At 44.7% G+C, this 24,162-nt stretch overlaps 2 protein-coding genes across 4 annotated transcripts; one reads left to right on the top strand and one right to left on the bottom strand.

Annotated features, from left to right (window-relative positions):
* Window positions 1-623: 623 nt before the first annotated feature.
* Window positions 624-5,327, bottom strand: GNG3 (G protein subunit gamma 3). Of its 3 annotated transcripts, none has more exons than XM_070950786.1 (3): window positions 5,060-5,327; window positions 1,545-1,651; window positions 624-752 (listed from the first exon to the last, which is right to left on the bottom strand). In XM_070950786.1, the coding sequence occupies exons 2-3, from the start codon at window positions 1,641-1,643 to the stop codon at window positions 624-626; spliced, it is 228 nt and encodes a 75-aa protein (XP_070806887.1). In that variant the 5' UTR covers window positions 1,644-1,651; window positions 5,060-5,327. The 3 variants fall into 3 exon arrangements, with proteins under 3 accessions (XP_070806887.1, XP_070806886.1, XP_070806888.1); XM_070950785.1 differs by having other exon boundaries at window positions 1,545-1,654; XM_070950787.1 differs by lacking the exon at window positions 5,060-5,327 and having other exon boundaries at window positions 1,545-1,655.
* Window positions 5,328-7,861: 2,534 nt separating this feature from the next.
* Window positions 7,862-24,136, top strand: BSCL2 (BSCL2 lipid droplet biogenesis associated, seipin). The gene is made up of 11 exons (XM_070950556.1): window positions 7,862-7,938; window positions 10,633-11,244; window positions 11,823-11,904; window positions 13,825-13,968; window positions 15,976-16,110; window positions 18,298-18,395; window positions 19,230-19,371; window positions 21,035-21,110; window positions 21,413-21,493; window positions 22,779-22,862; window positions 23,796-24,136. Exons 2-11 carry the CDS (start codon window positions 11,036-11,038, stop codon window positions 23,954-23,956), a joined length of 1,212 nt encoding a protein of 403 aa, XP_070806657.1. The 5' UTR covers window positions 7,862-7,938; window positions 10,633-11,035; the 3' UTR covers window positions 23,957-24,136.
* Window positions 24,137-24,162: the final 26 nt, after the last annotated feature.

The following is a 24,162-nucleotide window of genomic DNA, read 5'->3' on the forward strand; positions in this document are numbered from 1 at the left end:
AAACCTTCTGCCCTTCCTGGGGGAGGTGGGGGAAAGGGGGGGTGGCGGGAAGACCTTCGGGGCAGGGGAGGAAGAGGAGGAGGAGAGGGCTGGCTTCAATAACCTCGTTTCGGAGCTAAACTTTTTAACCATGGTGTGAAGTTGGTGGGAACGATGCTGGACGTAAATGCCGGAACGAAATTCCCTAGGTTAGATCCTGGGGGTTTATGGAATTGCAATGCTTGCTGACTGTTTGATCTAATTGGGGGAGGGTATTTGAGTACCCTGATTTTCCCCCCCACCCCCTAAGCAAACCACAGCTCCCCCCATCTTTGGGGGGGGGAAATGAGGCTGTTCCTTTCATAATAATGCTCTGTATTATGCAAAGGATCTGCTTCCTGGGTTTGGAAGCTTTTGCGAAAACGAGAGTTGCGGAGGGCTCTCTGCAGGAGAAAATAGAACTGCCATGAAGACCACCTCCCCCCCCCCTTCTCTACCCCCAATGATAGGAGCTTGGAGGCCAAACGTCCTGCAATAACCCAACTCCATACAGATGGATGAGTATAAGAGGGGTGAGGGGGTGAAGGAAAGGGATACGACTTGGCGTCGGGGATGAGGGGCAAGTGGATGGGAGCAAAAATAGTTCAAAGCAGGGCGCAGAAGAATTTCTTTTCCCGGAAGGGGTTTTCCGAGGTGGGCACAGGGCTAATGAGGGGGTCCTCGCAGGCGTGGGCATCGCAGTAGGTCATCAAATCGGCAGCTGCTTTGGACACCTAGGGAGGATTTGGGGTGGGGGGGAAGAAAATTAGAGAATGGCATTCATCTGCTGGAGAGGTAGCACTTGTCAATCAACCAGGGTGGATTTGATTTAAATCGCATCGATTTAAATCACGATTTAAATCACTAGTAAAAAGGCTTGATTCAAATCAGCTCGATTTAAATCATGATTTTTAAAGAGCAACTGTCCTCTGCTACTCCTTTGACCCACTGTTGACTCACCGATAGTCCCAGTGTTGCAGAATATACAGCCTCATGCTACATAACTAAGCTCCATTTCATGCTGAATAAACTAAATTATTTATGTATCTTAAATAGAAAACTATCCTACGATAGATTTTGACCCCAAAAGTTTTTTATTAAAATAAATTCGATAAAAATCAAAAAAATCCAATTTAAATAAAAAAATTCGATTTTTTTGATTTTTTTAAAAAAATCATTGATTTTTATCCACCCTGCAATCAACTGTATTTAGAAAATCAAGGTTACAAGTCTGGGCTGCAGTACTCTATATAGACCCTAGGTGGCAGACTAGAGAAGAAAACCAGCTACTTAGAATGGTAGTTGCTGCCAGCTAGTGGCTGCTCTCGGTTTTGCAGCCTTGTTGGTTGCCACCGTTTTATCCACGGTCGTGTTTCGCTACTTAACAACTTGAAGATGCAATGCTGTCAGGGGAACTCTGAGACTTTGAACTCCACCCACCTTCGAGGCGTCACTGTTGAGTAAACTAGCCCGGCGTCTACCTTGCCTCCCCCACCCACCCCCTCCCCGGTAGGCCTTTTCCTCACCTTTATTCGGCACATGCTGGCCTCAATCTTCAGCTGTTCCACCATTTTGCGAGCTTGGCCGATGCTCATTGTGCTGTTGACGGGAGTTTCGCCCTTCATGAGGAAACCTGCTGAGGACATCAGAGAGGAGAAAGTCCATCCAAAGACCGTTTCACCGTAAATGGAGACCTTGAAGACGTGTTCTTCAAAAGCGGCCCTAACTGTTGTGGCTCGCTGGCAACCAGCAGAGCTGGCAGCAGAGTCGGACAGTGAGGAGGTTGGTGAGGAATATGGGCCAACCCTGGGGGGGCTGGGGAAAGTTCGGACAAGCGCTCTGCGTCGGAGGCACAGAGAGAGAGATAGTAGTGAGGCAGAGGAACAGCTAGAGCCTGTTCCCAGTGTGCGCATGCCAGAAAACAAGAACAACTCAGAAAATAGGGTCAACTTGGGAGTAAAGCCACATCTCGGAGGTGATTGGCCCCTCCTATAGGAAACAAAAGAGGAGCAAACAGGAAGTGGGCTTTTGCAAGAAACAATTCGTTCCGAGACTCTGTGCCAAGTTTGGCCTTGTACTGTGGTTGGAAACTAGTTACGTGGCAGCTTGCCAAGCGAGATAAGGTCTGTGTTGATAAATGTTCCTTTGAAAGACTGTTTGGATAAGCCTTGCTGACTGTGAATGAAAGGAATTCAGAGTCGTGTAAATAGAAGAGGTTTTTGCGGGAAACTCAAGACTCTGCTTCCTGCTTTTTAAGGGAGCCTACGTCAGAACGCTAACTCTATCCTCGCAAGCGACTTCGCTAGAAGTAGAATTTGCTGAATCGTAGCTTAGGGCTACGTCGCAGTATTCCCGGCGACCACTGGAGGGCGCCCACTCAGTTGCAAAACCAGTACAGTAATGCATTGCACCACCTAATGGACGTAGGTAGGTTTGCATACACACCTCATGGTCAGTTCTCTTAAAAAAGGAGTTTTCCAAGTAGAAAATACAACTGGGGGGGGGTCTTACGAACGTGAACCAAAGGGTACCGACCCTGTGTTACACCTGCCTGAACTTCCGGAGGGCAATTTCCCATCGTGTCATCAAGACTGAATGGTTTAGTAAAAACTCTTGCCTGGGAAATTTATATTTTTGTTTTACGGGTTTTTTTTCTTCTTCTTTGTGGTGGTCTTGCAAGAGATCTCTCAATTGGAACGGGATACCAGAGTTGGAAGGGATCTTAGAGGTCTTCTAGTCCAACCCCCTGCTTAAGCAGGAAGACCCTATATATACCGTTCCAGACAAATGGTTGTCCAATCTCTTCTTGAAAGGAAGGAAGGAAAGAAAGAAAAAGAAAATGAAAGAAGAACAGAAGAACATTAACAGAGTCGGAAGGGATCTTGGAGGTCTTCTAGTCCACCCCCTCTGCTTAAGGAGGAGGCCCTATACCAGTGATGGTGAACCTTTTTGGCACCGAATGCCCAAACCAGAACACGCGTGCACTTGTATGTAGGCACACACGCCGGAAACCCAAAAGAACAGCTGTCCGGTGCGTGCATGCCTGTTTTGGGGCTGTTTTCAGGCCCAAAACGACCAAAAAACAGCCTGTTTTTGGGGCCATTTTCAGGCCTTTTTCTGGTACTCTGGCACCCACGAAGACCAGCCGGAAATCAGAAGAGGCGATGGCATCCGTGCCCACAGACAGGACTCTACGTGCCACAGGTTCGCCATCACGGCCCTATACTGTTCCAGACAAATGGCTTCTTAAAATCCTCTTCTTAAAATCCTCCAGTTTTTATACGGAGAACGTGATATTAAAACAAAAAATGAACCCTACTTTTGGATTGTAACTTGAGGACTAGCGGCATGACTAGGCCGCATTCGCCCAGGAGGGGGGTCGAGTGTGTGGGGACTGCATCTACCACAGCACAACTATTATTCTGCACCAGGGTTAAACTCGAGAGTTCACGTCCCGACCTCAACTTGTGGCCGTCTTGCCGCAATTTGAACAACTTCAGTTTCCTCAGCCACCGCTTATCCCTATCGACTTCAACCTGGCTTTGATTTACACAACCTGCCAGAAATAAACCATGCGAAAGAGGGACATTTGGGGCTGTCGTTGGGTTCCTGTAACACAAATCCACAACCTCAAATGTGGTTGTGTGAATGTAGACCCAGGCAGAATGCAGGGAGGGAGGGAGGGAGATGAGAGAGAGAGAAGGAAGGAGAACAAAAAAATTAAAAATAACTCCAGCGGAACAAAAGACCATTTTCTTTTCTTACAAACCACAATCCTCTAAATAACCTTTAGGGCTTCTTTCAAAAACCAGGATGCTTCGTTGTTGTTTTTCCCTATAACGACCCAATCTTGCGTACAATAAAGATGAATTAATTTCTGGTTCTCTAGAAAACAAACATTTTCCCTTCGGTTCTGATTTGATGTAAAATTTCTTCCCCCTCAAAAAAACCCGCAAATAGCCCCTGCCTCATTCTGAAATTTCTCCGCTTCATCTCTTCCCCCATTTATTTTTTGCCCCAAGGCCTCCCTTCTCTGAGGCAACCAAGATAAATAGAAAAGAAGAAAGGAAAATGTTCAAAAAAAAAAGAGACATTACAAAACAGAAATAAAAGACAGTCCCAATGTAGTAGGACATCCAAAGTCATTCACAGCCCCTCTAGCAAGGAGGGGGGGATTTTCTGTTTCCATCTGTGATTTCCCACCCGAATAGAGGACAAGATCTGTCTCTCTCTCTCTCTCTCTCTCTCTGTCTATTATCTATCCCTTCTTCCCTCCCTTCCTTAGCTACCTTGTTTATCCTTTCCTTCCCCTTTCCTTCCTTCCATCTTTTTCTCTTTCCTTCCTTCCTTCCATCCATCATTTTCTCCCTTCCTCTCTCCCTCCTTCATCCATCCATCCATCTTTTCCTCCTTCCTCTCCCTCATCATTCCTTCCTTCCCCTCTCTCTGCCTCCCTGCCTTGTTTATTTTATGCTCCATCCTTCCATCCATCCATCCATCCATCTTTTCCTCCCTCCTTTATTCTTCCTTCCTTCTTTCCCCTCCCTCTTCCTGCCTGCCTTATTTACTTTATGCTCCATCCATCCATTTTATCCATCCATCCATCCATCCATCTTTTCCTCCCTCCCTTATTCTTCCTTCCCTTCCTCCCTCCCTGCTTTCCCCTCTCTCTGCCTGCCTGCCTTATTTACTTTCTGCTCCATCTATCCATCTTATCTATTCATCTGTCTGTCTGTCTGTCTATCTATCTATCTATCTATCTATCTATCTATCTATCTATCTATCTATCTATCTATCTCTATCCCATCCCAATAGTCTCTATGAACAAGTCCCTCTTACAACTGGGGCCTTTTTTTCTTTTTCCCCTGCGGAAGATTTCCTGTATTTACATGGAAATCATTTCTTACCCCACCCCCACCCCTGACACCCCCCCACCCCACCCCCACGATTCCGAAAGGATCCAAGAGGGAAAACCCAGCCCAAACTAAGACACACACACACACACACACACACACACACACACACACACACACATACCTACCTTTGGAGAGATTTTCCTGCCGAAAAGTGAAGATGGGAGCAAAGTCAGACCTTTCGGGCTGGAGTGCTGAGATGATCTGGGGAAGAGTCACCTGGGCTGGGAGGGAAGGAAGGAGTGGGGGGGGGCACTGCAGCAACCCCTGCAGAACCCTCTTCCAAGGTGGACGACCAGAAAGGGGCTCTTTTCCCACCCACCCCTGACTTCCTAAGACGTTTGGCACACCTTGGCTAAGATGAAATTGAATCCCATGGATCGATCTACCTTGAAGGATTCCACAAAGCAATTAACGCTGGGACCAAACCATCTCCTTAAAGGGTGGGGGGGTAGAGGGAGGGCTGATGGTACACCCCCTCCCACCTCCTGCCCAGACAGCCATTGCTTGAAAGGCAGGACTGGAAAGTGTGGGAGGGGGCTGGCATAGCCGGGCTCTATTACGGAAGAGGTTGATTGAGGAGGGGGCCACGAAAGGAAGAAGCGGAGTCAAAAGAGAGTGGCTGTGTCACTTGGTCAAACACCACCATTCCCCCTTGTGCAAATATGAACGTCGGGGAGCTGCAGTATTTGTCAGCAATTGCTTTCATTTACAAATCTGACATCAACAGCCTTTCCCCAAAAAAAAAAAAAATTGTTCTCTCAGTTCATTGGGCACCAGACTTTCAAAACCTAGCTCCTTTTCCTGCATCACCTTGGGAAGGAAGACGGTGGACATACTGGTTTGCATAATCCACGGTTAAACACAAACAAAACAGCATAATCAGGAAGGAAGGAAAGGGTAGAGAAGGAAGGGAAAGAAGGAGGGAAGAAGGGAGGAAAGGAGAAGAAGGAAGGAGAGGAGAAAAAATGAAAGGCAGTGAACGAATGAAGAAGGAAGGGAGGGAAGGAGAAAAAAAGGAAGAAACGGAGAATGAAAAGGAAGGAAGGAAAAGAAAGGGAAAGGGAAGGAGGAAAAAGAGAAGGAGAAAAAAGAAATAGGAAGGAAAGACGGAGAGAAAAGGAAGGAAAAAAGAAAAGGAGAAAGAAAAAGAAGGGTATTAACAATTTATGCTAAGTTAAATAGAGTTTCACAGCCTATTTTATGTATTTTGTTACGGCACTGGGCTGAGTTTTTTATATATATATAATTCAATAATTATGAATTATATTGAAACAGGTTTATATATGTTCTACTAGCCCGTGAAATGTTTTTTTAAAAAACACCCCAAACATCCCAGAAGATAGGTGTTAAACTCAAATGTCTTGATTCGCACCTTGTTCTAAGATGTGGTTTATTTAACCATAGTTTGTTCACACAACATGCTTAGCCATAGGAGCACAGCCAATTCTGGCTTATTAATTTAATTGTAGGTAAACAGATGGAAAATTTAATGTAAAACGTGTACCAGGTCAAAATTACTTAAACGGGTACCCAGAGGATTGCACTCCAAATGACTATTTCATAATACCATTAGATACATATTCAGTACTCCTACCAAGATTAGTGATTTGCTACTACATGTATTCAGTGAATATATTTATTCCACTGTTAAGGCCGTCATCTTAAATATCTTTACACAGTGTGCCCCCCCCCCTTGGAAATAAATTGGATTTACCAAAGAGTAAATTAATTTTCACGATTGCCAGAAACTTGGGAAAGTTGTAGAAAGAAATAATTTGATTTATATAAATCAATTCTTATAAGAATTAGTCTTAGCCAATCTTAGGCTCAGCCAATCTCATTGTACACCTGTTGTGCATTGACAATAAAGGTTTGAAATTGAAATTCCATAAAATAATTATGATTCAGGGCCTGAATCGTAAAGATCAAAAGCTCCACCATTTATGGTAGAGACACCTTTTCCATTTTTCTCAGATTAGTTGCTGGGCATGTATAATGTTCTATGCTGTTTTTATCCTACACTTTATCACTTAATCTGCTAAAAAAAAAAAAAAAATACTTGAAATTTTCAACCATACCCTGAATTGCAAGCTCACCCTCTTGTAAATAAAAGCCAGAGAATTGATTTTAACAGAGCTTTAAAAGGAATTTCTTTTAGGTGTCTGCAACACAGGCGATAAAAGATTCCTTTCCCGAGAAATCTTAACGCCTAAGCCCACAGAATCTAGGGTTGTGCGAATGTAGGCCCCAACTCGTAAGGAAGCTTAAATATTTAATTTTTATATTTTATTTATTTATTTATTTATTTATTTTATTGAATTTTTATACCACCCCCTCTCCCGAAGGACTCGGGGTGGTGAACAGCCAAAATTAAAAACACACAATACAAATATTCAAATACATTAAAACGAAATTAAATTATCTTTGGCTTCTCCAATTTAAAACCCCTTGCCCATAAAATTCCCCAATTAAAAGATTTTTTAACCCAGCCCGGCTTGCTGAAATAAAAAAGTCTTCAGGGCCCGGCGGAAGATATTTCATCGTTTTATTTAATGGTGAAATAAAAAGACCCCTGTTTCACTATTAGAAGAAGAAGAAGAAGAATCAGAAAGCAGGGAAGCCTTTGGTTAAACATAAATCTCTTTTATTTTCCTGACTGAGCATCCCTCCTTCCCCTCCAGCATCTTAATTTGGAGAAAAGGCACCGAAGCGGTCCTCCGCTTCGGCCCGTCTCCATGGAAACGGGAGGCAGGCAGGCAGCCGCCGCCGCATCCCACCGACCACGTGACTAGAAGATGCTCGCAGCAGCAGCCTTGCCAAAAAAAAAAAACAGGCCACTCCCCTCCTCCTCCTTTCCCCCCTCCCTCCTCAGGGGCGGGGCCAAACCCGGAAGAGGTAGCACCAGATCCACATTTAGGGAAAGGGGGGGGTGGAGGGGGGGAAGACTTTAAAGGGAGAATCCAGAGGCGGAGCCGCAGCAGCAACATCGCTGGAACTAATTCAGGTGCTTTGAAATTTTATTTTATTTTTTCCCCCCCTTAATGGAAACTAACAAGCTTCCTCTCTGACTCCCAATCAGGGTTTGCAAGCTAAACAGATGGGACTTTTTTTTTTTAAAAAAAAAAAAGCCCTCTCCCCTTTTTTCCTTCTGCATTCCCCCCTCCCCACTATTTTCTTCCCCATCCTTGCATGCAACATCTCTGATCCTTTTTTTCTTTCTTTCTTTCTTTCTTTTTTTTTGCAAGACCTCTTATCCTGGTTGCCTTTCTTAAACCGAGATGGGAATGGTGGTTTGTGTTTGGAAGGAAGCTTCCCTTCTAACAAAGAAGCCTAAACCAAGATTGGTGTGTGTGGGGGGGGGGGTAAGGACTGTATGGACCTTGTCTCTCCCTGTTTCTAGTTAAAAACCCAAGTTTTTAAAAACCCACTTTTATCATAACAACACAGGTCCAATTTCCCCTCTTAATTTCTTTCTCCCTTGCGTGCGAAAATAAGAGGACTTTGCAGGATTTTGTATATTGTTGCACTTAGCTTTGTATGGATGCCTTTGGTCTGCTTGTTTGTTTAATTAAGAACGTAGAATTGTAACTAGGAGCTGAATTTAGAATTGAACTAGAAACTTAGAATTGTAACTAGAAGCTGAATTTCACATTCCTGGGAAAGGAGGCTGTCATTTTCTAAAATTTTAAAGGCTGTTAGTTTGATTGCCAGGGCATGTTGGCAAGTGTAAACAGTATGAGTAAATTTAAAAAGTGTCGTTTGGGAGAATTGTGAGAGATTCTGGTTCACAGTTTATCAAACAAAGACAGGCAAACAACAAATTCTGTTGTGTGTTTTGTAACTTCAAAAGAGCCGGTGTATCTCTGAATGTTGGCATTGCTGTGTTTTGAATTGGGATTTAACTTTAAGCTCACTATTATGTTATTTATTAATTTTTTTAAAAAAAAATATTTTATTTTATTGAAAAGACAGTGCCATGTCAAGATAACAATGCAAATAAAGCATGGCCAGAGAGAGATCAATGGTGAATCTTAACATACATGCTAGTAACTATAGCTGTACTATTTTAACAGTAATTGCACCAATACAACCAAAAGAAAAGAAAAGAAAACTTCAACTAAATTTCTACATACATTAGCTTATTTACAAATTTTTACATATTATATCCATAGTCTTGTACATCTTTGTTGAACTGACATTCATAAACTACCCTCTTGTTTCTACCTCTTGTCTCTTATCCATTCATAAAATTTATTCCATGTCCTGTAATATTTCGAGTCTTCTTTATCTTTAATTTTTTTTTACTGCTTTTATAATCTTTAGGGTAGATGGACGCCATAAAAATGTAATAAATAAAAATTAAAGATATTTATTAAATTTTTATGGCGTCCATCTACCCTAAAGATTATAAAACCAGTAAAAAAAAATTAAAACATTACAAAATTAAGATTATACAGATTAAAATATTATTAAAAAACTGTACTTAAAACTGCAATTAAGACTCCAACTAAGACCACTCCAACTACGGATTGTAACCTTGAGCAGTAACTGATTTTAAGTTCCTTCCTGTCCCAAGTTTTGCCTTCTTGTTTGAGGAAAGAAAAAAAAATTAAAATACTTTATTTTGGTTGGGTGTTAGTACAGCTTTTGCTCCTCGGAATTCTGAATTGGGAGCTTTGCACTGTAATAATTTAACTGTATCTTTATTTAAAGGCTTTTTATCTTCTTCCCTCTTTTACAGAAAGCATTTTTTTAAAAAACATAATTGGTTCAAATTAAGTGTTGGCTGTATTGAGAAATAGGGACCAAATGTATCACTCACCAGTCTTTGTTTTTACTTATTATGTGTTTGTTTAGAAAATGTACAGTTTTCTGCCTCTAGATCAGATGGGAGGCACATATTACCGGTACACTTAATAAATAAAATAAAAACGTGGCTGCCCAAACTCACATTGACTCCGGGTGGCTTATAAAAAAATAAAACCCCAATGCAAACACCAATAAACTTTTCAACAAAACCCAATATTTCAGGGGCTGCCACAAACAAGAGGGAGCAAAGCTATTCTCCAAAGCACCTGAGGGCAGGATAAGAAGCAATGGGTGGAAACTAATCAAGGAGAGAAGCAACCTAAAACTAAGGAGAAATTTCCTGACAGTGAGAACAATTAACCAGTGGAACAACTTGCCACTAGAAGTTGTGAATGCTCCAACACTGGAAGGTTTTAAGAAGAGGTTTGGATAACCATTTGTCTGAAGTGGTGTAGGGTTTCCTGCCTAAGCAGGAGGTTGGACTAGAAGACCTCCAAGGTCCCTTCCAACTCTCTTATTCTATTATTACATATTAAACTCAGATTGTTTTAACATTCAACCATTAGCGACCGATATTGTCGCTTCTGACACCGTTCTTTGCAAGCTCCGTCTGGGTTACCCAGATAGAATTGGCAAAGGAAGTGGGTCAGAGGCCGAATTTATTTTTTGGGGGAGGGGGGGTTATAATCTCTGCATCCCATGATAGCCCCCGCCCTTTGCTGTAGAACCTCCTTCTCCAAGAAGGGTTAACGCTCTTTGTTCACAAATCCAAAGACTTGTAGGGAAAAGTTGAACCCAAAAAGAATATGTGCCAAGAATTTGCGAAATCCGCCGTCTGCAATAACCCTGTATCTATTTTGTCTTATTTTTTTTTTTCCTTCCATTTTAGGAACCTTCTGGGCCCTGGGGAGCGGAGTCTAAAAAAACAGCCTAATTTCTTAAGAGGAGGGGTCCCAGGGCTTGGTGCCCCCCTTCCCTCCCCATCCAGCATGTTCTGATCTTACTGTTTTTCTCATGAAGCCAAAGCCGCTTTCCGAAAACCGCAATGCACCAGCGTACCATCTTCCACCCGGTCCTTTTCGCCTGCGTAAAAAGCTTTTGACTTCCGGATTAAAATGACTACCACGCTTTAATTATTTTTAAATCCACTTCTTCGTTGCGGAAAGAACTCCGATTACGTTGCTGTGCTTTTGCCGCGGTGCCCAAAACCGGACGCTCGCCGCTTGGGTTGAAACTCCCCCCTCCCCAAACGTATTGACTTACTTTCCTTGGATCTTGAACCAACCGCCATCATGTCAGCGAGTCCTGGACCATTCTTGGTTTGGGTCCAAGAAGTCGCCTCCTTGCTAATGTTGCGAGTACGGCGCACGGTCCTCCAGACGGCCATTTTGTTCTGCGTGTTGTTGCTGCTCCTCTGGGTCTCAATTTTCCTGTACGGCAGCTTCTATTACTCCTACATGCCGACGGTCAGCTACGTCAGCCCCGTGCACTACCAATTCAGGTTAGTTTGGGTAGATGAGGGGGTTTGTAGCAAGACTGGGTTAGTAGGAGATTATGACAGGCGGTCCTCGGTTTACGACGGTAATTGGGGCCAAAATTTTCCATTGCTAAGCAAGGAAGTTGTTAAAGCGAGTCACTTCTGATTTTGCCATCTTTTTTTTTTTTTTTTTGGCCAGGGTTGTTAAGCGAATCAGTGCAGTTGTTAAGCGAATCACATAGTCGTTAAGCGAATCGGTATCCCCCCCCCACTTGACCCTGCTTGTCAGAAGTTGGCTGGCAAGGTCTCAAATAGCAACTCTGCCACCGTTGTAAATCCACGCTAGTTGCAAATGCCCAGATTTTGATCCCGTGGCCGCGGGGAGAGTCGTAAGAGCGAGGAATGATCATCGGTCCCTTTTTTCCACTTCCATTGTAATTTTGAATGGCCACTAAACGCATCGTTGTTAGTCAAGGACTACCTGTAATTCTTTGCCCCAAAAATTACATGTCAAAAAAAAAAAATAACAGCTTTGTAAGCTTGAGATCTGCTAACGTGTCATCTGAATCTGATTTGGGACAACTCTTTGGCCTTTTTTTCAGGACAGATTGTGGCCACCCGGGACCTGAACTCTGCTCCTTTCCTGTTGCCAACATTTCGTTCATCAAGGACAGCCGAGACCAGGTGAGCGATTTTCAAAGACCAGTTGATGACTACAATGTTTTGAAATGAGATGGAATAAGGTTGCAGGAAACAAAAGTTGTACACTAATTTTTGTTCTTCTATGATTTTTGATAATTCTGATTCCTCCCTCCTTCCCTCCCTTCCCTCCCTCCCTCCTTCCTTCTTTCCTTCCTTCCTTCCTTCCCTCCCTCCCCTTTATCTTCCTTCCTTCCTCTGTTCTTTCCTTCCCTCCCTCCTTCCTTTCTTTCCTCCTTCCTTCTCTCCCTCCCTCCCTCTTTTTCCTTCCTTCCTCTTTAGTTCCCTTCTTTTCTTCCTTCCCTCCCTTCCTCTCGTTTATCCTTCCCTTTTTCCTTTCCTTTCTCCCTTTCTTTTCCTCCCTCCTTCCTTCCTTCCTTCTTTCCCTCTCTCTCCCCCTCCCTCTTTCCTTCCTTTGTTCCTCTTTAGCTCCCCTCTTATCTTCCCTCCCTCCCTCTCCTTTATCCCTCCCATCTTTCCTTTCCTCCCTCCTTCCTTCTTTCCCTCCTTCTCTTCCTTTCTTCCTTCCCTCCCTTCCTCTCATTTATCCCTTCCCTTTTTCCTTTCCTTTCTTCCTTTTCCTCCCTTCCTTCTTTCCCTCCTTCTCCTTCCTTCCCTCTCCTCCCTCCATTTCTTCCTTCCCTCCCTCCAACTTTGAAGGCAGGAAAAATTAGGCTGTAAATAATTAGCTTTAATCATCATAGGCGATTAAAAACAGGATATGGCCGACCAGACAGATGTCTTTAGGCACATGCGTGCAAAGCACGGTGCCAGAGCCCAGAAACTCCGTGAGAGCTGCACACGATGCTCTGGGGTTGTTTATTTTTGAGCCTCTTTGGTATTGCATCAGAAACGAGGTGAAATTCAAATCGGGCCTGAAATTCTCGGCTCGCGGTTTTATCTCAGCTGCTGCGCCCGTTGGGTGCAGCCTGGCAATTAAGATGGCGGAGTTGATCGCCCTCGTGCAATACCTGTTGAACTGACCCACCCACATTTGTGTTGCTAAACACAACAGTCGTTAAGCGAGCCCAGCTTCCCCCCACATCGACTATGCTTGTCAAAAGCTGGCTAGGCAGGTCACAGAAGGTAGAACTTGTGACCTTGGGATGCTACAACTCGTAAATACATGCCGGTCTCCAAGCAGCCGACATCACATAACCGTGGGAACGCTGTAACGGGTCCTCCATGCGAGGATTGGTGGTAAGTACAGGTAGTCCTCAAGTTACGCCCACAGTTGAGCCCAGAATTTCTGCCGTTAAGTGAGACATTTGTTATAAGGGAGTTTGCCCACCCCTTTTCTTGCCACGTTGATAAAGTTAGTCAGCCGATGGTTTGGTGAACCTGGCTTCCCCTCTTGGCGTTGCTGGTCAGAAGTTCGTATGTCAGTTTTTTAATTTGTGGGCCAAATTTTTGTATATTTGATTTTAATGGTTTTTAAATTTTGTAAATTTTATGTGTTTTGATATGGCTGTACGCCGCCCTGAGTCCTTCGGGAGAAGGGCGGTATACAAATTTAAATATAATAATAATAATAATAATAATAATAATAATAATAATAATAATAATAATAATAAAAAGCAAAGTAAAGTAAAAAGGGGGATCGCATGATTTATGACCGCCACCGTCATAAATACGAACCAGTTGCCAAGCATCTTAATTTTGATCACGGGGGGAATGCTGGAAAGGCCCTAACTCTGGAAAAACGTTCCCAAGTCACTTTTTTTCAGCCCGTTGTACCTTCCCACGATCGCTACACGAATGGTTATAGGTGGAGGATTCCTTACCGTCTTCAAGGGCAGCCCCACGGAGACAGCATTGCAGTAGTCTAACCGGGTGGGGGGGAAGATAACCGGGGCATGAGTGACCCACAACAAAGGAAGATCATTCTCTTTTTTTTCCCACCAGGTTCTCATGTACGGCCAACCTTACCGAATGTCCTTGGAGTTGGAATTACCCGAATCACCCGTCAATCAAAATCTGGGCATGTTTATGGTAGTAATCTCTTGTTACACCAAAGGCGGACGCATCATTTCTTCCTCCGCTCGGGCTGTAAGTCTGGGATTTTAATAAGGATTGAGAGATTCTCAGAGGGATTAGATGATTATTTTTATTTTTTGATGGATAGGATCCGTTTTGATCCGCTCTCGCCAACGGGTGGAGCCATTCAATAAATCACCCCTTGATTAATTTCACACGGGAGAGTGAGTGATCTTTGAAGTATCACAAAAGGGGAACCTTTTAGAACAAAACTTCTGCCACATAGTCGCGGGAGAAACCAATCCTGAAAAAAAAATGTGGAACCCTTTCACGGTCTCCGCTGAGATACAGACGGCAGCCCTGTTAATTCTACCGTCTGGATTTGTTTTAATTTCGTATTATTTATTGTATCCCGTATTCATTATCTGTACGAGTCACTCGAGGTGGTAAAACTATCAAGCACTTCCTCCTCCTCCTCCTATTTTTTTGAACAACAGCCCTGTGAGGTAGCTTGGGCTGAGTGACAGAGGGACTGGCCCAAAGGCCTGGCTTTCGTGCCTAAGGCGGGACTAGAACTCCCTGTCTCCTGGTGATTGGCTAAATCCACCCAGCTGACTTTTATGGCTAAGGCGGGTCTAGAACTCTCTGTCTCCTGGTGATTGGCCCAAAGTCACCCAGCTGACTTTTATGGCTAAGGCAGGTCTAGAACTCCCAGTCACCTGGGGATTGGCCCAAAGTCATCCTCCTGGCTTTCGTGCCTAAGGCGGGACTAGAACTCCCAGTCTCCTGGTGATTGGCTCAAAGTCACCCACCTGACTTTCATGGCTAAGGCGGAACTAGAACTCCCTGTCTCCTGGTGATTGGCCCAAAGCCACCCAGCGGACTTTTATGGCTAAGGCAGGTCTAGAACTCCCAGTCACCTGGGGATTGGCCCAAAGTCGTCATCCTGGCTTTCGTGCCTAAGGCGGGACTAGAACTCCCAGTCTCCTGGTGATTGGCTCAAAGTCACCCACCTGACTTTCATGCTTAAAGCGGGACTAGAACTCCCAGTCTCCTGGTGATTGGTCCAAAATCATCCAGCTGACTTTCATGCCTAAAGCGGGACTAGAACTCACAGTCTCCTGGGGATTGGCCCATTCCAAAGTCATCCAGCCGGCTCTTGTACCTAAAGCTGGACTAGAACTCACCAGCTCCTGATAATTGGACCAAAGTCTCCCAACTGGCCTTCATGGCTAAGGCTGGACTAGAACTCACAGTCTCCAGATTTCTAGCCTAGTGCCTTAACCACTAGACCCAACTGGCTCTGATCCCTCAGTTTTCTGCCTGAAAGAGAGGGAAATAGCCCATTAATGTGATTTAATTTGTGATTAATGTGATATATTTTGGCTGGTCCTGCAGCCAAGTGTCTCAAACCCGGTTCCCGCCTTGCAATAAACCACATTTTATTGACTTAAACTCAACGAAGTGGGTTTGCGGAGTGAGAATGGAGAATTTCCGTGGCTCTCTGTATGGGTTGAGTAGTTTTGTCTGGGACAATGAGAAGGGGTGAAATATTTTTAATTCAGAAATGATAGTTCGGTCCTTGGTGCTCTCTGTCCTTGGTTGTTTTCTTATAGACGTTTCATGACCCAGCTAGGTAACATTATCAGTGCTAGAACGGAATTGGCTTTGCTCTCTGTTTACATACAAGTGGATTGGCTAGAAGAGAATCCTTGTAGCTCAGGGTTGAACGGTGGGGGTCCCTGATGCTCTCTGATCTTGGTTTCTTTCTTGGAGACGTCTCATGACCCAACTAGGTAACATTATCAGGGTTAGAAGGGAGTGGGGTTTGCAGAGTGGAGGAGAAAGAGAATGGGAGGAGGACGAGGAGGAGGTGAGAGGAAGAGGGCAAAAACTGCCAGGGTCCTTGGTGCTCTCTGAGCTTGTTGGTTTTCTTACAGGCGTCTCATGACCCAACTAGGTAACATCATCAGTGCTAGCTACAAATACACTCTTCAATTGTAATCAGAAAAAAAAAACGGTATCTCTGTAATTCTTGGATTGTTGACCTCTGATTGGTGAATTTCCTTCCTGTTTTAGGCCATGTTGCACTATCGGTCGGGATTATTACAGATGCTCGATACCTTTGCTTTCTCCGGCCTCTTCCTCGCTGGGTTTACAGAACAGAAACAAACAGTGGATGTTGAGTTATATTCCGATTACAAAGAAGATTCGGTGAGATCCCCTTTGCCCCCCCCCCAAGAAGCTTTGGATGCAGATCCTTTGAGATTCCCCTGTTCTAATGCCGATATTAAGAAACAGACTAGGGTTAGTCCTCGAAGTTACAACCGGAATTTCCATGGCTAACTAACCAAGGCAGTTGCTAAGGGAGTCCTGCCTGATTTTACGACCCTTTTTTTTTTGGCCCAGTGGTTATTAAGCAAATCACCAAAGTCGTTAAACGAATCGTGAGGTCATTAAGCGAATCTGGCTTCGCCCCCCTGTCGGAAGCCATCTGGGAAGGTCGCGGCAACCATTGCCCAAATTTTGATCCCGTGATCGCGGAGATACTACCAGCGGTCATAAGTGCGAGGACTTACCCGTATCTTTTAATGATGTTATAAGCCACCTTCATTGTACAGGCAGTCCTCGACTTACAACCGTTAGCGACCGAAGTTACAATGGCATTGAAAAAGGGGACTTATGACCGTTTTTCACACTTAACGACCATTGCAGCATCTCCCTCCCCCCGGTCACGTGCTTGGCAACTGGTTCATATTTATGACGGTCTCCGCCTCCCGGGGTCACGCGATCCCCTTTTACGACCACCTGACCATCAAAGTCAACGGGGAAGCCGGATTCGTTTAACGACCGCGTTACTAACCGAACGACTAGCAAATGCTTCGCTTAATCCACGGCGGCCCGGAAGGTCGTAAAACGGGGCGACGGTCACTTAACCGGCGTCTCAACTTAGCAACGTAAAAAATTGGGGCGCCTTTGGGTGGTTGTACGTTGAGGACTAGCTGCATGATCAAAGAAGGCTCGGTTTTATTTTATCCGCTCTACTCCTCCTGTAAGGTAAAAAAATAACCAGCTGAGCAAGAGATTTGATCTCGGGTCTCCGTGAGATTAAAATCAACTCGTTGATTTCGAGCTGTCCCGACATGTTAGATTTTTTGATTTGCCAATCTGGCCAGTGGGAGTTGAAATCCGGCACTTCTGGAAGTGTGTGTCAAGTTGGGGCAGTCTGGATTAGTTGTGTTGCAATGCTGTAACGCAATGTTTCCCAATCTCAGCAACCTTTAGGACATGTGGACTTCAACTCCCAGAATTCTCTAGTCCCCCCTGCTCTTAAAGCTGGCTGGAGAATTCTGGGTGTTGAAGTCCACCCCTTTGAAAGCATGCTGACTGGGGGATCCTGGGAGTGGAAGTCCATCCCTCTTAAAGCAAGATGGCTGGGCAATTCTGGGAGTCGAAGTCCACTCATTTTAAAACAGGCTGACTGGGGAATTCTGGGAGTCGAAGTCCACTCATTTTAAAACAAGCTGACTGGGGAATTCTGGGAGTCGAAGTCTACCCATCTTCAAGCAGGCTGGCTGGAGAATTCTGGGAGTCGAAGTCCACTCATTTTAAAGCAGGCTGGCTGGGGAATTCTGGGAGTCGAAGTCCACTCATCTTCAAACAGGCTGGCTGGGGAATTCTGGGAGTCGAAGTCCACTCATTTTAAAGCATGCTGACTGGGGAATTCTGGGAGTTGAAGTCCACCCATTTTAAAGCAGGCTGGCTGCAGTATTCTGGGAGTTGAAGTCCACCCATCTTCAAACAGGCTGACTGGGGAATTCTGGGGAGTCGAAGTCCACTCATTTTAAAACAGGCTGACTGGGGGATCCTGGGAGTGGAAGTCCATCCCTCTTAAAGCAAGATGGCTGGGGAATTCTGGGGAGTCGAAGTCTACTCATTTTAAAACAGGCTGACTGAGGAATTCTGGGAGTTGAAGTCCACTCATTTTAAAACAGGCTGGCTGGGGAATTCTGGGAGTCGAAGTCCACCCATTTTAAAGCAGGCTCGCGGGGGAATTCTGGGAGTCGAAGTCCACCCATCTTAAAGTTGCTGAGTTTCAGAAACGGGGCTGTGATGTTAATTTTGTTTTTACAAGTTTTTACTGCTTGATCCTGGAATTTCCACTAGAGGGGACTAAGATCCCTGTGAATCCTGGCCCAGCTTAGACAATAAGAGTGGCAAGAAAGGCCGAAAAATAGCAGCAAAACTCACTTAAAACAAAATAAATTTTGGGCTCAATTGTGGTCGTACCTGCAGAATGTTTGAGCATGGAATTGCGAAATAATCTGAGACCGTAACATAACAAGCAGGAAAAACCCAGCTTTGCCTCTCTTTAATTTAATTTTTCCTCTTTCCTTTTAGTATATCCCCACCATTGGGGCAGTGATTGAAATCCAGACAACTAGAATCCAGATTTATGGGGCGCACCTGAGAATTCACGCGCATTTCACTGGTCTGCGGTAAGAGAGAGACTCACGTTGAATGTTTTGAGAAGGGAAGACAATTCTTTTTTTTTTTTTTTTCCCCTACGTAAAGCAATAAACGCAAGGAAGATTTTCCGGTTTGAATTTGAAACGGAGAACTTTAGGCTTGCCAGGAAAATCCGACCGAATTTAAGGAGATTTTTTTTTTTAAAAAAAAAAAACCCACTTTCTGGAGTCACAAACACAGGTGTTGCAATAACTGAATTGCTCAAATCTCATCCGTTGAGTCAACTCGAATATCCACCCTGCTCATTTCTAGATTTCCGGACCGATTCTTTCCTTGCTAAGATTTGAAGGAGACTTGAAGGAGACTCTTGAGTTTTTTTGGGGTGGGATGGAGTAGACCAGAGGCGTGGATAAATAGTGTGTATAGACAACCCTCGACGTTACGACAACGCAGAGAGAAGGCAAGTCCAGGAGAGACCTTACAGCATTCAACGAAAACAAAATTCGATGACCAAGTTTTGTTTTGTTTTTTTTAAAATTTGATTTATATGCCGCCCTTCTCCGGAGACTCAGGGCGTTAAGCAATAGCCTTTATACTTTTGTATATTTTATACAAAGTCAGCTTATTGCCCCCACAAACTGGGTCCTCGTTTTACCCACCTTAGAAAGGATGGAAGGCTGAGTCGACTTTGAGCCTGGCGAGATTCGAACCTGCAGTAATTGCAGGTAGCTGGTCTTAATAACAGGGTGCTTTAGACCACTGTACTACCAAGGCTCAAGTTTTGAATGGAAGGATCGAAATATACCGAGATACATGACGGTGAACTCTTAACCCATCGTTTTTCTTGTCTTTCGGCCCCACAGGTATCTTCTGTACAACTTCCCTGTGACTTCGGCCGTCTTGGGCGTAGTCAGCAACTTCATGTTCCTCAGCGTCATCGTGCTTTTCAGCTACCTGCAGTGGATCTGGGGCAGTTTGTGGCCTAAAGAAACGCTCTCTGTACAGGTATGTGTTTTGGAGGTTTCTCTGCCTGCTGCGACAGACACACACACGTAGGCACTGCACAACTTTTTACCTGTGAACGAGTTTGCATATTTTACCTGCTCCTCCGGGTTCGATGTGTTGTGGCCTGCCAGTGGAGTTGGCAGCAGATTCAGACAGTGAGGAGATTGGGGAGGAACGTGGGCCAGTTCTGGAGTCTGGGGAAGGCTCTGCATCGGAGGCAGAGAGTGGGCCAGGGCCGTCTGACAGTTATCAGCTGCCTTCGGAGTCAGACATCAGTGAGGGAGAAGAACAGCTGGAGCCTGTTCCCAGTGTATGCATGCACAGAGTTGCCAGACGAAGGGAACGGCTAAAGAACAAGGGTCGACTCAGGAGTAAAGCCACAGGTGGACGATGAAGGGCCCCTCCCAGAGGGAATAAAAGAGGAACGAAAGGGGAGGGGAGTTTGCAGGAGACAATTAGTTCACTTAATTGGTTCGTGACTCCTTTCCAAGTTTTGAAGATATTGGGCCTGGCAGCTCTCCAAGCCAGATAAGATCTGTGACTGTAAATTCTCCCTTGAAAGACTTCGCTGGATGTGAATGAGAGGAATTCACCAAAACTTAATAAAAAGGGTTTTTTGTCGGGACAAGGAGTCTGCTTCGTGGTTTGGGGAAGCCTAGATGAGAATACGATGTTTTGTGCGCGATAAAGAATCATTTATTTGCCGTGAGATAGGCAGCAAATAAGTGATCTAAAAACATGAGGCTTAAAGCATACGAAGAACGGTTGCAAGAATTGGGTACATCTAGTCTAGTGAAAAGAAGGACTCCGGGTGGGGACACAATATTGGTCTTCCAATATTTATTTATTTATTTATTATATTTCTATACCGCCTTTCTCCCGTAGGACTCAAGACGGTGTACAGTCAAGAAAAATATAGATACACAAACATCATAAAATTGCTAATTAAAATTACTTTATAACATAGTTTGGTCCAATTAAATAGAACCTAAATATTTGAGGGGTTGCCACAAAGAAGAGGGGGAGGGGGGTGTCATCCTATTCTCCAAAGCACCTGAAGGCAGGACAAGAAGCAACGGATGGAAACTAACCAAGGAGAGAAGCAACTTGGAATTAAGGAGAAACTTCCTAACAGTGAGAACAGAAGTCTCAAGAAGAGATTGGACAACAATTTGTCTGGAATGGGGCAGAGCAGGGGGTTGGACTTCTGTGAGACCTTCCAACGCTGTGTTTCTGTTAAAATAATTTGAGAATAATAATAATTGATAATGTCAGCTGTTCCGGGTAAAGCTGCCTTTTTGGCAATTGACGGACGGGCATTGACAAAATCCCCATCAGTCAATTTCGGAAGGGAACATCCCATAACGAGACTTTTGACACCATCAAACCTGTCGCAAGTCCTTGGGAAGGACTCAAGAAGCCAAATCCCATCTAAACATCTGTCTGCGACGAACCACAATAATAATTGAACGACATCAGCATTGACAAAATCCCCATCGGTCAATTGCAAAAGGCAGCTTCCCTTACCGTCTTATGTCAAGGTCTACCTGAACTAGGCACAAAAAGACCTTGAAAAAACTCAACAAATACAGAATTACCATTGCTGGACCGAATCCCAATGAATAATCAGTCTCTTTCTGTTTTTTTTTTCGTTTCTGAACAGATCCCGGGCCGGGACAAATCCGGACCAGTGCAAAACTTGGATGATTCACGTCGACAAGTTGTGTTTCCTAAAGAAGGTGAGGTCGGTTGTGATCGGACTCTCAGCTCTCAGTTCAATCACGAAGGAAAGAAGATGCAAAATCTTTGTGTGTGTTCGGGACACTGTGATTGTCGTAAAAGACACAATTGCCAGGTGACCGAATTACCATCGTGTGACGTCAGAGACGCCCTAAAGATCATAAGCAAAACGACCGCTCATAATTTTTTTTTTTTTTGGCAGTGCCGTTTGTAACATTGAACAGTCACTAAATGAATGGTCATAAGTCGAGGACTACCTGTAATCAGCTTTCTTCCCCCCCCCTTTTTTTTTTTCCCCCAGGAGGCGACGTAGAAGAAGACACTTCTCTGCTGCAGCCAGAAGATGTCGGAGTTGCCGAAGGAGAAAAATTGTCCAAAGCTGGTGTGTTGATTTTGAATTCTCTTTCTTTTATCGGGCGAGACTCAAAATTTATCTCGAGTAATGATCAAATTGCTTGCTGGGATCAGTCCCAACATGAGTGGTATGGTGGCCTAGAGGTGGAGGTGGAGCTCTGGCCTCACAATCCGGAGGCTGTGAGTTCGATCCTAGGTAGAGGCAGATATTTCTCTCTCTCTGCACGATGAGAATATATCTGGTGAACAAAACTCCGTATTGGTGACAGGGAAGGGCATCCGGCCAGTAAAACACTCAACTCTATTCAGTTGCCCAGATTCCACCTTGCAAGGGATTATGGGGTCATTAAAAGGAGACGAAGATCAATCCGAACATCCAAGCAGTCTTACAGTCGGGTTTCCTGGCTCTTTGATCTTTCTGCCTTTTTTTTTTACAGATAGTCCTTGACTTGCAGTCATTCACTTAGTGACCGTTCAAAGTTACGACGGCATTGAAAAAAAGTGATTTAGGACCGTTTTTCACAATTACAACCATTGTAGAGTCATCCCCATGGTCACATGATCAAAATCCAGATGCTTGGCAATAGGTTCATATTTACGACGGTCGCAGTGTCCTCGAGTCATGTGAATCCCCCTTTTGCGACCTTCTGACTAGCAAAGTCAATGGGGCCAGCCAGATTCACTTAACAGCCGTGTTAGTAATTTAACAACTGCAGTGATTCACTTAACAACTGTGGCAATAAAGGTTTTAAAATGGAGCAAAATTCACCATAAAAATTGTCTCCCTTAGCAAGAGACATATTGGGCTCAATTGCTGTAGAGCAAGTGCTTTTTCTCGCATTAATGTTTTGTTTTAATGTACGGATAGTCCTCGCCTTACGACCACAATTGAGCCCAAAATTTATGTTAAGTGAGAAATGTGTTAAGCGACATTTTACGATCATTCTTGCCACCGTTGTTAAGTGAATCACTGCAGTTGCTAAGTTGGTCAGACGGTTGTTAAGTGAATCTGGCTTCCCGATTGACTTGGCTTGTCAGAAGGTCGCAAAATGGGATCATGTGACACACACACACACACACTGCGACCGTCATAAATCTGACACAGTTGCCAAGCATCCAAATGTCAATCACGTGACCATAGGGGTTGCAGCAACCGTTATAAGAGTGAAAAACGGTCCTGAGTCACTTTTTTTAGTGCCGTCGTAACTTTGGTTGCTAAATGAATTGTTGTAAGTCAAGGACTTACCTGTACGGGATAGTACACTTAGAAACGATTTCGTTTTCTCGATTTTAATCCCCTCGATCTTCTGCAGAGTCTACGACGGAGGTGAAGAAAAGCAGTCTTGAAAAATCTGATTTTGGAACGGAATCCAGTGCGACCGCCAGCTCAAATGAAGGTGACCCGGATTTTATTTTGCAGTGCATTCTTGTGCTTCCTTTTTCTACAGGTAGTCCTCGAATTGCAACCAATTCCTTTAAGCGACCGTTCACAGTCACAATGTGAAAAAAGTGTGAGTTACGACCGGCCTTCGCTCTGGTGACCGGTTTTAAGCGACTCCTGGCCTGATTTTACAAGCTTTTTCGGCACGGCGATTTAAGCAGATCGCTGCAGTCGTTAAGCGAATTGTGTGGTTGCTAAACAAATCCTCCTTCCATCCCGTTGTCTCCGCTTGTCGGAAGCCAGTTGGGAAGCTCATATATGACGATTCCCCTGATCCCGGGATCATACAGTCGTCGTCGTAGATAAACGCCGGTTGACAAAACATCCAAATTATGACGAGGCGTCTGTAGGATGGTCATAAGTACGAGGCCTGGTCGCAAATCCCTTTTTTTCAGTGCCGTTGTAATAACTTTGAGTGGTCGTTAAGTGAATGTTCGTAATTCGAGGATTGTCTGTATCTTTCAAAGTCTTCCCCACTCCAAAAGTACCAATCCTTTGAGATTTTTTTGGTCCCCAAAATCCAGCTGTATAACCATACTGCCAGAGGTGGGCCTTCGCATACCGTTACCACCAGTTCGCCCAACACCGGAAATGTGACCGAGTGCCATCCGCGCATGCGTACGGCGTCACAAAACACAGGAATTCGCTCGCTTGCGTGTGCCGTCCATACATGCATGCAACATCAAAAACACAGTGATATAGGATGGGATTGTGTCCAAACCGGACCGAACCGAACCATCTGAAGACCACCTCTGCATACGGCGTGCCAGGAAACCCCGTTACTTACACAATTTGGGGTCTCCGCGTCAACGCCAATCGTGTCCTGTCCCCCCGTCCACCTTCAGACAGATCCTAATTTTTTTGGGGGGGGGGGTTCCTCTTTTAACAGAGGCCGAATACGATGCTCCGGACGAGACACCCCTGCTTACCGAGGTCAACCTTCCTGCCCCTTCCTCAGAGGGGAACAGCTCAGATTTGCTGCCTCCCTTGTCCCGGACACTGACGGTCGGCTCGGAAGTCCGCCAGAGAAGTAGCTGTTCCAGTTCCTGATCAGGCATGGGTTCGAGTCCTGCCAGGAAGCTCCACGTTACACTCCCGGTAGCCCACCCACAGGCCTTGCTCTCCCGAGGGCTTGTATTTTACTCCTTGCTTATGTTTACATTCCAATCCCTTCTCCTCACACACGAAACACTGTAAGTTAAATAAAAGTTGAACGGCGAGTCGCTCACCGCCGTTGTCTCGTGATCGAAAACCTC

Source organism: Pituophis catenifer, unplaced genomic scaffold, assembly GCF_029215685.1.
Source record: "Pituophis catenifer annectens isolate HBS135680 unplaced genomic scaffold, rPitCat1.0.hap2 SCAF_10, whole genome shotgun sequence".
NCBI classification, from domain to species: domain Eukaryota; kingdom Metazoa; phylum Chordata; class Lepidosauria; order Squamata; family Colubridae; genus Pituophis; species Pituophis catenifer.